Raw genomic sequence first — 17,717 nt, 5'->3', positions numbered from 1 at the left:
GAATGTAAATCTTAACATAATCACATTTGATTTTTTATATAAAATTTTAACATTTTTAAAGACAAAAACCAGACAACTAGGACTTTGTACAACTTCTTTTTGTATATCACTCTGAAATACTCCGGCAAAGCACTAACTGTTCTATTCCCTAAGTTATAATAAATGGCAATAAGGACTCTTTTTTTCCCCATGGAAAAGTGTATCGGGTTAGTGTGGCAAGGTTGTGGTAGTGGGGGATGCTGCAGGGGTGGAGTGTGCTACATGGAAAAAATACTTCCCTGGTCACAGTTGGGAGTCCAGCTGGCTGCCTTAGCCATTTCTAGGATTAAGTATGTGAGTCAGGTACTCCCCAAACCTTAAGTAAGCAGTGTGGGAGTGGTCATTCCACTGCAGTGGAAAAATCATGACAGTCTATTGTTCAAACCTGAACCCTACAGTCCATCTCCCTGCCTCCCTCACTCCGCAGAGTCCGGGATACAGCCAGTATGTGACAGAGAGTAGATTTCTCTTCACCAAGCACAGTGGCTAAAAAATAACTCTGGGACACTGACACACACACACAGAAATTCAGCAGCTATGATTGACCACATGACCCATTTTTCAGGTGCATTTACCACTTCTGTAGTAAGTTCAAGGCTTATGTTGAAGTTGTCTCAACAAAAATCCTTCAAGGGAGATAAATAGCTCAGACAGATCAGTATTTTTCTTTAATACAAAGCTTTTCATAGAAGACTGGTTCAAATCTGTCGGGGTTTGTAATGTCCAAAAGATATTACCCCAGAGCTGACTGCAAGTCTGTATGGAATTGTGTTCTGATCTCAGAGTTGCCTCTCCTTTTAAGGGCCACGGCTCCTCCAGAGGCCAGCCAGGGAGGCATCTGACACAGCAAACCACAAGACAATTCATTTCTATGGCCTCTGGGTTTTGCCAATAAATATTTGCTCCAGATTCAAGACAAAATGGCTTACAATCAGCCACTCTAGCTTTATTTCTCCTATGTGAAAGGTGTTTGGACACACTAACATTTTCCAGCTTGAACTTGCATCTGAATTACAATTTTCCAGTAGGTGGATTGAGAAGAATTTACATCGCTTCTTGTGCCTTTACATATAACCATATTTGCGATATTGTCCTCCTGTTATGAAACAATTTAACAGCTGTACTTTGTCAATTACTCCTACTAAACAAAATGAGAGTTCTACATAATGATGAGAAGCAAAATAGAAAGACAAAAATAATTACAAGTGCATGAGATAAGTGGTTCAGCTGTGGAAAATAAACTTTCATCTGTTACAGTCGCTACTCTTATGCACAAACCTTTTAAGATTTCAGGTCTGTGATTAATTTGCCACATAATACAAAGTTTACAACTATAAATTTCATTCTCATTAAAAAGAGGTGAATCATCAACTCTTGAGTACAATACACGGACCAATATAAGATGCACATGAACACAAAACTGAGCTTAGCCAAAGTAATCTGTATCACTGTCCCCAAATGGATGTACAGACAAAACTTCTGGGTAGCAGAATTATCATGCCTCTTGAAGGCAACAGTGTTTTAATTGGATAGCTACACTTTTTAAGAGGTTTAAAAGGTTTTGCATGTTTCCATTTCCTAGTTTTCTTCATTTAAGCAGTTTGTGTTTAAAGAAAATAACCATTAAAGGTATTGATCAGCTATAGAAGCATTGCCTTTTTTATTTCTTCATCCTTTTCGACTTATTTTCCCATGAAGTTCAACACAAATGTGGATTCAATCAGCCATCATCAGCTGGTCAACTACCATCTTAATCAAAAACTCCTTTGAGCCACATTGTCGTACATTATCAGAATAACATGGCTTACAAAATGAATTTATTACCTAGTATTATGCCAAAAATCTGAAAAATTTATGCACTGAAATGAACAAATACTTTTCTTAAATGTATCAAATATGAAAATTTAATACCACCATCAGAATTTTCTGATGCATATCTGAGCACTACAAGGTGTACAAGTATCTTGGATTTATATGCGTACTCATTTGCTACCAAAAATACTTATGCATCTTAATATATGTTTGGATATGCTTAAAAGCTCAGGAGAAAATTAAAACTGAGAATTACACACCAAATCAATCTGCTATTAAGCAAATTGACATGAATTAAAGTTATTGTTTTAAAAACAAATTAGACTCCCCTCACCGAATTCTAAGTTCTGTGTTTCAAGACAGTGAAACATAATGAAAATATTTATTCAGAAAAAAATCCAAAGTGATTTTAGTTATTTTGTTTTAAAATGCTAGAGAAATACAGTATCCCAGTAAGTACAAACAAGCATTTAAACTCATAAATATTAAATGCTTTAAGACTTATTTCCACTACTGCATGATGCTTACAATTCCTTCCTTATATCCTTACTACAGATTTTATATCATTACTTCCAAAGAACACATTCTCATACCTTCAGGGGGAAAAGAAAAAAGGAAAAAAAGATACCATCTTGCTACATTTAAGAAACTAAATTGGATGTACTTTACTAATTTCTACTCTATCATCTAACAATACTCCCACATTAGGATTTTACAGAAGAAAACTGCAAATGAGGCTGCCCAGAAAAAGGCAAGCCTAACCATAACTGTGTACAGAAAGTATCACTCCAAGCAACTTCACCACTTATATTTAGTAAAAAGAGTAAGCCAGTTTATAAGCCAAGTATAATAATCAGATTAAATTGCTTTTACATTTAATAAGGGCACATATCTTCTCTTTCCAGCAATCATTCAAAAAATGATTCCTCCAAATTTTGGCTAAAGCAGAGCATCACAGTGTTGTGACCTCAAAGGATTTGAACTGCAAATGCCCTGTGTGCCCACAAAGTCTGCACTCAGCAAGCTGTGCTTATCCTGGGCACTTTATTTCCCAGGCTTCAGCCTCCAGTTCTTACTACGTGAGTGGAATAGTAAAAGGAGAACCAGGAGGAAAAAAACCCAAACTAATCCTCTCATAATGATTCTCTTACCTCCAGAAAAATGTGTATTATTTAGAAGAAAATGTTGCAAAATGGGAGCACCATGCACATCCTGCTTAAACAGGTCAGTATGCTGACCCAAACTGCTCCAGAATCCAAAGAAACTTCATATAAAAAATGACAGAGCATAAAGAAATTTTGAAATCATAGTTTCCTATACAGTATCTTCCCCAAAAATAAACAGGTTGAAGTTACATTTAGTGTCAACTATCTTCAAAGTAGTCTGTAAATTTAGAATTACTTTATGTTAACATTGCATCACATGATGCACTTTGGACTTCCGTATTTTTATGTGTACATCCTCACACATGAACAACATTCTGACAAGATGCACAAACAATGGAATGACTATGAGCCAACAGCCCAGAAGACTGCAGTATCCTTAATGCATTTGCCATGAAAGACTATGGCTAGTAAATGGTGACTAGTAATTTATGAAGAGGCAAAATATCGAATCCTGTGAACCATGGCAGTAAAGAGGTCTCTCCATGAACTGACTGAAACCTGATTCAACAATCTGTAGGACAGTGAAGACAAAGATTAAGAAGATGCAGATATTTCCTTCCCTCCTTCCATTTCCCCTCTAGGAAAGGTATATCTCCTTGCTAAAAAGTAAGGGCGCAGGATCATTAGCTGAGAAAAGGGCAAAGTGCTGTACAGGCCAAAATAGAAAGACTGCCCTCCTAAAACAACATTTAGCTTGGTTGAAGTCATGTTCCAGTAAAAAAAAAAAAAAGCTATCCCGAAATACCTAATGCTTGTCACTCCACAGGCAGTTCTAAAGTAAAACACACTTCTGAAATGTAGGTTGCTGAACGCTGATGTTCAAAATATCCTAATGAAATTAATGCATTTGCAAGTGTTCAGCACGTTTGAAACCTCTCACCTACTTATAGCTCTTTCCAAGACCTTGTGAATCAAATGCAGGGCAGGAAGGGTTATAAACTTAGCAGAATCCAAATTTAAATTTCAAGACAACTAAAGACAACTAATCCTGTGATAAAAAGGAGCTTGTCCATCAAAAGCTACACCATGAAGCACTAGGGTCAAGTCTAGACACAAACTTGAATGTACCTTTGTGCTGTGGTGAAAAACACCTACGTTTTAGTTTTTGGTGCTAATTCAATACCTTTCAAAGGCACCCAATTAATTTACAACATTAAAAAAAAAAAAAAGAAATGTTTGGTAAAGTGATTAGTTCAGACTCCAAGAGCAGACAAGAGACAGAGTAGAGAGAAGAGTCTAGAGACTGAGGTATAAAATTACAGATAAGTACCAAATACACTCAGCAATTTCTTAGAAGAGAACATCATACGGATTTTAAACAGATGACATTTGCATTTGCAGTAGTCAGACTGACAGAACAGATGTGCTAAAACCCCTTAAAAAAAAGCCCAAACCTGAAAGACTTGTCAAGGTTTGTTAGGGACACAATTTGCATGTCTGCAAAATGAGCTCAACAACATCTCTCTCTGAGAAACAAAAGTGCATTTTGAGAAAGAAAATGAAACGCATTCACATCGAAAAAAAAGTGCAGGAGTTGATATAGTCTACTTCATAATTACCTGCATTTTGAAAGTGAGTAGAAAAAGGTATATAAAAATAGTAAAGGGTTATTTTAAAATCCTTCTTCTCATTGCCTTCCAGTTCTAGTTTCAGTAAGTGTCATGATAATGTGATGAAGACAATACTACTGCCACAAGGCTTGGGATAGCTTTAAAACTGCAGGTTGTCTGAAGCAGCTGCAAATTTGATGATGACTCATTTAGCTGTTTATCTTCCCATGTGAACTTAGCAATATTCAGGAGCTTACTATATGGACGTCTTTCACAACAAAATTATTTACAGTTACAAGTTTCTAGTGTTTGGAATTTCCTTGGTCATCCAAATAATAGTATTTGGGAACAAGCTTTTGGGAAGATGTTTGTTCCCTGTTCATTATTTCAGTCAAAACTGGCTACTATAAAATAGAGACAATTTTTAAGCCGAAGACTTCAGAATGGTAAGACACTCACACAACACATACAGAAGGAGACAGTGATAACCAGCTGATTGTTCACATAAGCCTTCATGGTATGTGTTATGATGCCAAGAATAAAAAAAAGTCACAACGGAAGACTGGAACCTGGGAAAAAAATTATAGCTTGCAAGATTGTTCAGAAAGGCAAGAGCAGCCATACTGAAATATACTGGACTAAACTGTATTGAGAAAGCAGACTGTGAAAAGTTCCATTCAGACACACAACTACTGCTGTAAAAATTACTGTGACTAGGAGGAGAAAGCACCAGGGTCCACTTTGCTCCTAACCATGCTATTTCACTCTGAAGCAGCCTAAGGCCCAAGCACGTGCAGCGTGGTTACCACTGCAACAAAAGAGACGAAGTAAGGGTAGATCAAAAGAAACACAACACAGTAACTGTTGAGCCTGCCCCAAACCCTTAAGAGTGGCCTAGGAAGCTGCTGAAGCTACCATTTGTTAGCTTAACTCCTGGTAAAGCAACAGGAAAGTAGGGAGCCTCCCTGAAGCCAGCTGTCCCAAAAGGACTCTATAACACCTCCTCTCAATTTGGACAGTATCTCTAGTTTCCTCAGACATCAGGCAGTTATCTGCAACAGCTGGGCAGTTAGGTCTTGACTTTGCACTTGAGTGATTAATCTCCTTCCAAGTTTGTGATTTATTTTCCACTGCACACATTTACTAGTTTAGGTCCTTTACTGCCTTTTTCCAACTGCATGTAATTATGTATCTACATATGCTGAAAAAGCAAGGCTTGGTTACAACTAAAAGTAAGGGAGGCTTGGAGAGGCCTTCAAGTAGGTCTGATTTTAATGGAAAAGGGAGAACCAATAAAAAGAAACCCCAGAACTTTCTGCCTGACAGAGCTGTGGCTTCTCCTCTGGCAGCCCAAATTTGCCGTCGTTCTGATGATATTGGAAAGCTCCGATGTTTCCACTCTGAATTATGAGACAGTCTCAAATGAACAGCAGCAGCCACCTACAATTAATGTTATGCTTCTATCTCAGAACACAAACAAAAACTGGGAGGCAAACCCAGCTTTTCCTCAGCATTACACCATTCTCCAAAACAGAAAGGTATAGTATTTCAGTCTAGCTCTAAATTTCCCTACTTTTTTATTTGTCTAGATTTTGGGTTTACCACTCTCTTATCAAGCAGCAGTAATAGGAAAGATGAATATTAACTTTGATGAACATCATAATCGTTTCACAAACCAAAAGGGTGAGAGAATATAGTCTGGGCAACAAAAGCAAGTGACATTTGGAAAACACATTACCCGTCTAAGGACTTTTTCATGGGTATGTATTCATATTGCTGATTATTCAAGCAATTACAGAATATGACATTCAGATCTCAGGTTTCTTTAACTAAAATAAAAATTGTTTGCTTTTATCTTCAAAAGTAAATTTCAGGGGATTAAGTTTCAAAACTTCAAGATAATTAAAGCTGTCTTGCTCTTTTTGCAACTACAAACACCACCTTTCAGAAATATAATCTATGCTGAATCTTGAAAGTTGAGATCACTGAAAAACAACTCACATTTTGATATAATGACACCAAAATGAAGATTTTCTGATATGACTAAATTGGTCTCTGGATTAAATTTACTTAGCAGCAATTTCTAGAAGTCCTGTATTTAGTTGCAAACACATTGAAACTGATACCTCATGCAGGAATCCGTCTTGTGAATAGTGGCTGCAGACTACTGTATTGGTCCCTGGAGACCACAGACCAGGGCACTAGTCCTTAGTCCCTACAGACTGTGTACACCCCCTACATTAATCAATACATCCTCACTTTAGGCTGTTGCTCTCTAGAACAGCTTACAAATAAATTCTCAGTAAATATATCTATATCTCTCTCTCTATATATTTATACATATTCGATCTCCAGATATATGTAGACTGATGTAGCAACTGCTCAACAGTATTTTCCTAAATATTCGAATTTACTGAAATTTCTGTGCGAAGAAGTGCAAAATATGACAGAAGGAATTTCTGTAAAAAAGAATAAAACAAGCCTTCTGTACTTCAGTTTTTCACAGCCTAATGGATTTGCCATTCTTGCTTTATATTCTATGCATTTTGCTACTGATCTTCATAATAAACCAAAAATGTTGTCACGTGGCTGGGGAGAGTGACTCTGAAATACAAGGAGTTGCATATCAAAAGCCAGCACTAGAATATCAATACTAATTTTTAAAGTTCATTTCTATTGCTCATGTCTGCAGAGAGTCCTCAAAAAGACGAAAAACATGACATTTCTAACTTCACAGAGTGTCAAGAATGGTCCATTCTTTTTAAAAAGTGAGTTTCAATATAAAGAGTACTCTGGAGTACTCTTGTAGAAATCCAGCTTCTCTATAAGGTATTCTGTGCTCAGCAGGATATAAATAAATCCCCACTCTGAAGAAGATACTGCAGTCACTCATGGCTCTCCAGAGAAAGGCAAAGCATTTTTTTTCTCCTTGGAGAAAAAAGACCCAGAGTGTTTTGTTGACCTGATTGAGAAAAAGATTCAGAAATCACTTGGTATATCTTTGGGGCTCCAAAACAAAAATTATGACATGGCTGTTTCTTTTCCTTTTTCCTTTCATTTTTACTTGCTGTAGTTAATTTTTATGTGCTTAGATGTTTGAATACAAGTTATTAAACACTTCACTGAAAACCCTAACATTCCTTGATGTGTGGCTTTACTTCTTCAGCAGGTCAGCCTATATAATTACTGATTTACTAAAACTTTGGGTGAAGTTACTATCAGAGCAGATGTCACATTCTAGAGGCAAAGGTGACATTTGGAATCTACTGATAAGTCCTTGTACATTTTGTGTAGGAAGCTTCTAGATGACTTTATGGCCCCAGCAATAAAGGAGATATAGGGGGTTCTACTTTTGGTTTATTTTACCTTTTTGGTAAATGGGAGATAGAAATAATTCCTTTTGGCTATTAAAGTAGTTTAAACACATATTTAATTTTACCTATTCTGGCTCGAGGCTCTGGAGTTGTCTGCAGCCATGTTAAGTCCTGGCAAATTTTGTGCTGAGATCTTTATGGGAATATCTACATGGGAATGTAATAGCCAGCTGTTGTCACAAGAGTAAAGTCTACAAATGAAGACACTATCCTCCTAAGTGCAAAGAAGAAAACCTTTCATTTTACAGATGAGCACATGTTCAAATATCCAAAACATTTTCTCTGCCTTGCATAGCTTCTTTATCCTGCTGCCATATGGTACAAAGAATTTTCCATCTTAATATCTGGAGACTATTTTCTAACAGGAACTACTAGATAATTTGGTATTTTTTTAATAAGCAGGATAAATAAAGTTTATTATTCTTTAAAATCAGGACATCAAACCAGTTTTCTTCCTTGTTAAGTTCACTACAAAAAAGCCCTGGAAAAAGACGTATGACGTACATTCCTGTATGCTCAGTGACCAGCTGTTTTAAATTTGGGTATTAAGTAATTCACTCTTTTCTGTGTGCAAGAGCTGAATGATTTAATAAATCCCCATATGCCCCAACATGTGCCAGCTATACTAGGTTATCGAAAATCCAGCTGCTGTTATGATAATAGCTGCCAATGCTAAAACTACTGAAGAGAATAATGAATCAGCTTCAAGTCAACTAAGACATAAACTGACACAGTTCCACTTAAGATACGTGGCAATACAATACATCTGTTAATTAAAAACTAACACTGATCCACAGTCACATGAAATTTAGTGCCAAGAATTCATGGGCATTGTTTGTGGTGGAAAATTAATGCAAATCAACCTGTATGAAGACAAGCAGCTCCACTTCCATCAGTTGTCCTAGATGCATAGGAATGTCCTATAAATTACACATTCAGTTTGCAAAAGAGATTCTATTGTGTCACAGTTTGCTTTTCTTTCTTACATATTACATTTCCCATGCAGCTGTTAGATGACATGTTTTACATAGCTAGACTTCTGAATTTTTCAATTACTATAAAAAACTGATCATGAAAATGACTATGAAAATTTGTTTGATGTACCAGTATTTTAACGCAATCTAAGAGTACAATGCAATCTAAGGTACACTGCCACCACCCTTAAGTCATTGAACAAGCACACAAACAAAGGAAGCAGAAAGAGAGAAAGTAGCCAAACAAGGTGTCAGAAATTATTCTCCAGACACGTATTTTCTGGACAATTGGTGCAGAAATATCCATCAAAATATGTCACTATTAACTTTTTAAAAGCTAAGAAAATATACTTCTTTGGATATTAAATTATTACTGGTAATTACGAAAGATTTGCAGGTGGATGTAACTTCTATCTTGGTGTCAGCGTAAGTAAGTACATTAATGATACATTCTTTCATTTCTCACAATTAGCTTTGTTGTTAAGGGAAATAATTTTGAAATTAATCTAGAACTCATCAGTCCCATAAGCAAGATTAGAGTATTACTATATTGATGTAAATTTACATAAGATATAGGACATAAAGTAGGTATTAGAACAAACAAACAAACACAAAACCAACCCATTTACATTTGCTGGAGCTGGATCACTTCTAGTACACAAAGTGTGCATTGCTCAAAAGCCACATTAAAGACAACTTCAGTAACTCCAACTTCAAGCAATCTATATATAGTAATTTATGTAAAAAAAAAAAATTCAAGAATGCATTATTTGAAAAAGATTAGGAATATATTGACAAATTAAAAGCATGTCATGCAGAGATTTAAGATGCTTATAAAAGCTCAAGCAAAGGGGCCAACCACATCAAGGGGCTTACAGAAAACTCAAAGACTTTGAAAGCTTAAAGAACCTCATTTTTTTTCATACCTTAATGATGAAGTTGCAAATAATTGTGTTTTCAGACACATGTTCTTGACATTGCAACAAACCCAACACCATCATTTTCTCAAATACTAGTAGACTTACTTTTCTTTAAGGAAATCCACTACTTGTTTGAAGTCTGCCACACAGTATTCTCTTTTCATATCCATGAGCACACTGTCAGAGGCTGACTGGACTGGTATGTGCAGAAAAGCATATACTCTTGGATGATTGAGAATCTTGGCCACTTCCTAAGAGTTATTAACAGAAAAAAAAAAAGGCAGCTTTAAAGCATTATGAAAATAATACAAAAAACTCATTTAAATTAATAGATGGGGTAAGTATCAGTAGCAATACTTCTAAAACCCGAACAATACTGAATTGCTGCAGCCCAGTTTGTAAGTGTAGGGACAGGCAAAAATATCTGAAAGCAATTTTGTTTTAAGAGAAACTAAGAAGAAAGAAATGAAATGGAATTTCTTCTGAGATAGGGAACACATTCCCTGTGTAGTATTGATTATGCACTTAAAAGAAAATTTTAAAGACAAAATATTATGAAAATTGGTGAATTCAGACAGTGGCTGTTTTCAGAAGATGGCAACGGTTAGTTGCTTTCTTGTCAGAGTGAAGTAACTTCTCAGATACCAATAAAAGAATGTCTATAATTGGAGCATCCCTAAAGTTGGCCAGCTGCTAATTAAGGTACACCTCATCATTTGCAAACCTGCACCAATACTGGTTTGAAATGTTACCTGTGTTACTTCAGAGAAGAGGACAGAAATTAAAAGTGCTTGGCTATAAAATGAATAGAATTAATCAGGGGGCAGCTTAAAAGTGGAGATAAAAACAGGATCTTATATATTTGATCAAATGCAAAAGGTCCGAAAGAAAAAAAAGTAAAGGTCATAGCAAAATGCAAAAACAAACCTCCTAATGAAAGACAAACCAAGCCCCCAGCTGAGGCTTGGCAAGGTGACAGAATGAATAGAATATGGTGGTCCCGTTTCTTTCATTTTTACTATTTACACAATTAAGGACATACAGTCAACCAACAAAGTTCAAGTATTTTTAAAAGTTGAGACCAACCAGCGTCTAGACTGTGTGCAATATGGTACCATACTGCTTGCTAATCTTTGTCCTGCAACAAATAAGTGAACTGGGATAAGGAACCACATTCCATAAACAACCAGGTCTTCACATAAGGTCTTCCCTTTCTCCCTGTGCCATGGACATACGGGAAACAGCCTGGGACTGAGCACTGCTCTTCTGCCAGAGCATTCTGCATGCTCCAGTCAGGCTCACTCAGGCCATTTCTCCTGTTTTCTCTGATGGCACAGATACTCTGCCTGACAACACATACTGCTGCCATATTTAGTTTTTAAGATGAAACTATTCACAAATTTTTTTCCAGATCATTAATCAGCAATATTAGTCACACATCTAGATTTTCTCTCTGTATTTCTACAAGGCTGGCCCAGATTGTTCAAAGAGAAGGCAGACCTCCTCATGCCTTTTCACTTGCAGGAACCCAGCTTTTAAAAGCACTGATATTTAGAACAAGAAAAAAAAAATGCTCTCTCGATACTCACTTTTCATCTGACAAACATATGCGTACAAAACCCAAACTCTATCAAATCACTTCTGGAAGCAGTTTTGAAAGTTTCTGTCTAAGATCCCATTACATAAATGTCTAAGAGAAGTGCTTACATTATTCAAGGCAACAGCTAGTCTATCTCAGGTATGTAAACTCAACATTACAGTAATGGCCATACTGATAATGGATGGCACTCAATTTGAAACACAGAAAGGCTGTGAACCTGGCTTTCAGTGGAAGCTGGAGGTAGCTGGTTTCATGAAAAAAGAGTGAAGAAAAGGCTACCACACATCCACATAAATTTTGTGTCCAATTCAAATGGAACTGTACTTACCTATGCCGTTAATAATTGTAGATGTTCAGCTAGAATATATGATCAAAATTGAAATTGTACAGAACAAGTACATAAAATTGGGAAACCTTCCTTTTTTATTTTTAAGCTTTAGAAAATCTTGTAAAGGTAGTTTATATGAAGCATCTTCGTAGTCATCTGTGATTTTTCTGCTTATCAGTAATCAAATAGGCTTCTAAAATATGGGAAATACAAGCTGAAACTTAAGCTATGGACTAAAAGCCTATTATTCTACTTATCTCTTGGTTCCAAGTACTTCATTCAATCTTCAAAAATAGATTTATGATTTAAGAGCCAATGAAAGTCATGTTTCATACCGTGTTTCTGAATCTGCCAAGTTTTTAAAAATAACTCGCCCTAAAACATAGAAAAAAAAATTCTTTGCCACTTCTCTCAAGTTTTGCATCTTCTGAGTAACAGACTCTTCAATATGAGATCACTTTGTGAATTCTTTTTGAAAGTAATAAATCATTTACTAGAATTTCTAGATATGAAAGTGTTCTTTTATTCCAGCTTTTATAAGGCTGGGAATCATCTGACAGAACAAAAAAACAAACAGATTCACTGTGTTTGTTTGTTTGAGGTAGAAATATTACATTTAAAAAAACCCTGCCTTGTTTTACCACAAAGTTTTGATTTTTGAAGTCACAAATGTAGAAATTCTCTAGTTATATGAAAATGTTGGTTTTATTTCTCATATTCACCTTAAAAAATGAAAAATTTGCTGTGAAGTATGAAGAGTGAAAACCAAATTCTAAAAATCTCAAAAGTGTTTTCCTACCCAGAGGATTCAAAAAAACCAAACCACCCAACCCCAAAGCCACTAGCTGCTGATCTGACGGTAACATGCAGACTCCTGCCGGTCTCACAGTTGATCTCTTTCAGGGGGATGTGCCCAGGAGGGAGCTGTTGACTGCACCTCCTGTAAGAGGAACTAAACCAATGGTGTCCAACAGCCAGTGTTAAACAAGAGTAATCAGAACTGCTTCTTCCAGTTATCCCCCATGTGAAAGAAAGAAAACATATGTTTTCTGCAATCACTGTTGTTGATAATTTTCAAGATCAGGAACACAACTGCTGCCATTTAAAGTAATTACCCTTGGTTCTGTACTAATGGGACACAGAATGCCTGGCATTCATTAACTGAACTTTTCAACTATCCCTACAGGTCCCCGCATACAGTAAAAGCTACAACTGTAAGCTCAAAAACATTATTGCCTATTGCACTGCATCATTTTGGTTCAGAAAGAGACTCCATATCAAAAGAATTGGCATTCTTTAGAAAGTAAATCGCTTCTCCGGTGTATCAGAAATTCACATACAACACACACACAACCCATCTGGGAACACTAACACAGCCTAGCTGCTGTGGTCACAGGTTTCAGGGATGTTCTGGACAGTCAAAGCTCCTCCTAGAGCTGAGGAGCTTGCAAGTAGCTCTTTATACTGTGAACTCCTTTCCTGCTTGCTTTCTAGATCTAAAGCTACACAAAATGCGCTGCATGTGCTTTGAATCAAAGGTCCTACTGATAAACTGATTTCCCAGCAGGTACTTGAGGATTGTAACGATTAACTTTGTGAATTTAGCAGAACACAAATTATTAACATAAACCAAACACAAGACAGAAATACCTGATAACCCACTGTTTCATTGGCATTCACTTTTAAGTACTGCTGGTGGTCTTAAATTTACCTTTTATAAACAAAAACTCTGAGTGAGCCACTCAGAAGGAAACACAATAATGAATTAAACAAAAGCTTTGCACAATTGCATCGGAAATCTGGATAAATCAATCTTCCAGACTTTGCACTGTTCAGATAGAAATAGCACATTCTAACCTGTAGCTTTAAGGCAAGATTGCTCCAGTCTTACCTTTTATCCTCCCTACCCCTAAAATAACACTGAAGTTCTTTACCGCATAGATTTGACTAAATTACAGCTACTCTGCACTGAACAGTCACACTCAGTCAATGTTGACAGATTTGCCCATACCACAGATTGCACATAGAATACCAGATTTCATCACTTAATAAAACTATTAGTTAATATCCCAAAGAGTATTTGAAGTACATCATGGGCTAATGCTTATTTGCACTTCACAGTCTCAACATTCTTCATGTCTCAACATTCTAAGCTTAACATCTGGTTCCTGTTGGTTTTTTTATGGTTTTTTTTCTAAAGTCCTTTGAATTACTAGTTATAGTTACATATTTCAGTTAGAAGAAAAAACAATATAGAATTTTATTTCCATTTGGAAACAATAAATGAACAATATTTTGAAATTATATCACTGTGAAAGAAACTTTCTGTCTTTCATCACAACTGAAACAGCTGATTGCCTTTTCTCACTATTCCCTGGAATCTGATCATGTGTCTATGAATGAAGGGATGCACTACACAAAAAATGAAATTTCATGTAGGAACTAAAAGATCAAAGAGCAGCACAATTTGCTTTAACCTGACTCTACACAAATAGGTGTCATCTACATATGGAAAATAACAATGTATGTGAGACATCCTTTAGGATACTGATCACAGGAAATATTTTTTCCTAGTTCTTAGCAGCTGGAGTACATTAGAGCACAAGGCACATTACCAGAAAGATTTCTATCTAGTCAGTGTATTTTATCCTAGCAATTACAATACACAAATTTAACCACCTAACCAGAAAATCACACCTCCTGTTAGCAATGACACCATGTGCAACCATGGAAAATTGCAGAGACAATAAACATCAATATCTGTGCATCTTTATGTCAGTACCAGCAAGCTGTTCGGACAGCGATTCTTTCCCCTTACCTAAAGCAGGCAAAATCCAAGTATTTGAATTCTGTCTCGTGTTTGAGTCACGATAATGTGAATAGCTTGCTTCCTAGCAAAAGGATTTTGTCCTCTGCCAGCAGTGACGCCCAGAGAAACCCTCGTTTTTCCATATGGAAACATGACAAAATGGCACTCCCTCAAAACTTCATCCCTTTGTGGCAGATGTTAGTTTGGGATATGTTACGAGGGGTCTCTGCTGACTGTTGTCTTTCAGAAGCCAAGTGGTGCCACCACCAGCACAGCCTGGATGAAAATCAAGCGGCTGTGGCCCATTTTATAAATTCCTCTGTGCAGCTCAGGAACAGATGTGATCTTGTGATGCAGGCACAGGAATGATGACACGGTTATGATCCAGTCTGAAAAGCCCATAGCAGTTTTGTTAAAACTAATGAACAGGGAACTCTCCCCCCTCTTCCCACCCCCTGTGAGTAATGGGACTGTAAAACCCTCAGAACGTGTGGGATGTCCCTGAGGACACTGGTTGGAAGGCAATGCCTTTCCCTCATCTGTGTATTAACTGGGGGAGATGTACTGAAGCCACATGATGGGCAAGCTTAGTGGCAACCCCTACCCCACGTAACATGACGTGACATGCTCAGGTCTTTACCCTGTCATTAGGATAAAGGCAGGTCACACTGGAGCTGATAGAAGCCCATGCAATTCAAGCCAATGTAATTTGAACCTTAAAATCAAATCTTTGGGTTGCCAGATGGAGGGCAAAAATCTGTTTTGTCATATGGGAAAAATGCCTTCTACATTACCAAACCTGGTATTAGCTCAGGCCACCCTTCGAAGTGGATATAAACCAGACTGCAAGCTGTGATCTGCTGATAGGAAAACTAGCCATGAGAGCCATATGCTCAGCCCTAGCTGTTCCCAGCTGTTCTCCTAGGTGTGGGATCTCACTACTGCTTCCAGCCTCAGAAAACAGACAAGCCGCAGCTAGCTAAGCAACTTTTTCTTGCTCACAGCTATGTATTAAGCCTAATCTCTTAAAAAACCAAACCATGCCATAGCAAAAACACCTAACATGCCTTCAAAAGCTTGCCACATTTCTTTTATTAAACATGAGGACAAGCTAACTCAAGTTCCTGTACAAGAAGTGATACTCAGATAGCATCACAATACAATAACTGTATTTCACAGCCCAAAGCTTCAGCTGAGGTTGAGGTTTGTCACATCTCTTCCCATGAGTCAGTGCACAAAGAAAACACGCAGCACCAAATACACTAAGTACCTGATTTGTAAACACAAAAATATCAAGAATTCTCTTACTCTGTTAGCAGGTATGTATGTTTCTTTCCAAGATTATACATGGTATACCCAAGAATAAAAAGAAACTTCTTGCACAGTACCACTTACTCACACTTTCTGACAAAACAACTCCTAGTACAGATATCTTAAACCTTGGTTCCTGAAATTCTTCACAATAAGCAAGCTGGCATCCCTATCACAATCTGCTTCCAATACTAAAGCAGGACTGACTTTACACTGGGTAAAAGGTTAAGCATCAGCATCTACATTGAGTAGATTGCTTATTACTCAGCCTGTAGTGAGCCATGAGCCCAAGCACGACTGAGCCCCGTGTCACCGAAACACAGCTGTTTCAGTGACACCTTCAGCATTAATACCACACTAATTTCTGTGCACCAAGCAGTAAAATGGTTCAGTGCTTTCAAAGATGAGAACTGTTATTGTTGCTGCTGTAGCCATCATTACAATCCTAAAGAGACTTTGTGGAGCTTCAGAGCAATGTTTGTCCAGTTCCAAAAACTGACTCATTTTAAGGTAAAATGTACATTTCATTAATGGCTAGAGCGATGGTTTAATGACTTAAAACCAGCCAACCAAAAAGCCAATACTAATTCCTTGTGAAATTATGAATTCTGATGCAAGAAAATATGTATTTTTTCATTTTCTCTATGGTCCTCTCTAATTTCTCATCATTAAGCACTCCTCAAATGAAATATTTTTTCCAGAAGTAAATTAATACTCCTTTTTGCAGTATGTATTAGAAACACATATTGGGAAGGTCCCTAAAAAGGTGATTTATTGTAACAGCACACTGCCACTTTAAATAACTCTCCGTCTCAATCATACTTTATGCTAATAAAACCTTGAAATTAATTAAAGCATAGAGAGGCACACACAATAGGCAAGTAGGATTGTCACACTACCTTTTTCATTTTCAGAAAGCTGAATGAGTGAAATGGGTTGCTAGTTTCATCCATACTATGAATTTGTTCTCCAGCTCAAAAATGAGAATCCCATAGAACAGAAAAGAATTGATGGTTTCTGCTCAGAAGGAAGTCATAGAATGAATTGCACACCCCTCCAGAGTTCATCTGTACTGAGACAGTGCAATGCCAGGAAGCCTCTCTATTGTTTCCCTTCATTTCAAACAAGCAAGTACGATATCTAAAATAGCAACTGCTTTAGCAGGTTCCAGTGGAAGGAAAATAGTGGAAGGTTTAATCAAAACTTAAACCTTTAGGCAAATACTATCACTTTCTTTTGTGAGCTGACCTAAATTTCATAGTAAAACAGAACAAAAATATTCCAAATCATAATGACGAGATTGATATAATAGAATTTACATTCTTCAGTAGCCCTGCACATTTAACAGAGCTAAACTAGTTGAATTCAAAGAATGAGAAGAGATTTTACATCTTTTCCTCAATTAACAGTGGTACAACAACCCAAAGCCAATATTATTGTGCAGTTTTATTAAAGTTTATAGAACACAATGTATTTTATTTTTCTCATATTTAAAGAGAATATCTTTACCTCAAGAAAATCAACCTTTTTTTAAACAAATGCCAAAGCCTAACGAAGCAAGCAGTCTTACTGAAGATTATGTAGATGATGCTGCAAAGTACAGCGAATGTGACAGCTCATCTATCAAAGAAAACAAAAGGGTTTATGCATCTAAACTAAAAAGAAGCTTTTGAAACAGCATGGAGAGTAGTCGGCAGAACTTTACTTATTATAATATAAATAACTAGGAAAGTGAGATGTTATTTGTTTAACAATGAAGGCAGAAATATTAAAAGAACATGGCACAGTTTGTTATGCAAGCTCTACATTTGACAATAGCTTCTACCTCAATGCC

The 17,717-nt window shown here is 36.7% G+C and overlaps 1 protein-coding gene across 4 annotated transcripts in view; it reads right to left on the bottom strand.

Moving 5' to 3' along the window:
- CDKAL1 (CDK5 regulatory subunit associated protein 1 like 1) overlaps positions 1 to 17,717 on the bottom strand; it is a 389,233-nt gene that overhangs the window by 127,471 nt on the left and 244,045 nt on the right. For all 4 annotated transcript variants that reach the window (XM_017730699.1, XM_008630909.2, XM_017730700.1 and 1 more), the window contains one exon: positions 9,941 to 10,086. In XM_017730699.1, the coding sequence (XP_017586188.1) occupies positions 9,941 to 10,086 (146 nt within the window). The remainder of the gene's footprint in view (positions 1 to 9,940; positions 10,087 to 17,717) is intronic.

This window comes from Corvus brachyrhynchos, unplaced genomic scaffold (genome assembly GCF_000691975.1).
Source record: "Corvus brachyrhynchos isolate BGI_N302 unplaced genomic scaffold, ASM69197v1 scaffold43, whole genome shotgun sequence".
Lineage (NCBI taxonomy): Eukaryota > Metazoa > Chordata > Aves > Passeriformes > Corvidae > Corvus > Corvus brachyrhynchos.
Note: the sequence above shows the minus strand (reverse complement) of the source record. Positions and strands in the feature narration are given on the sequence as shown.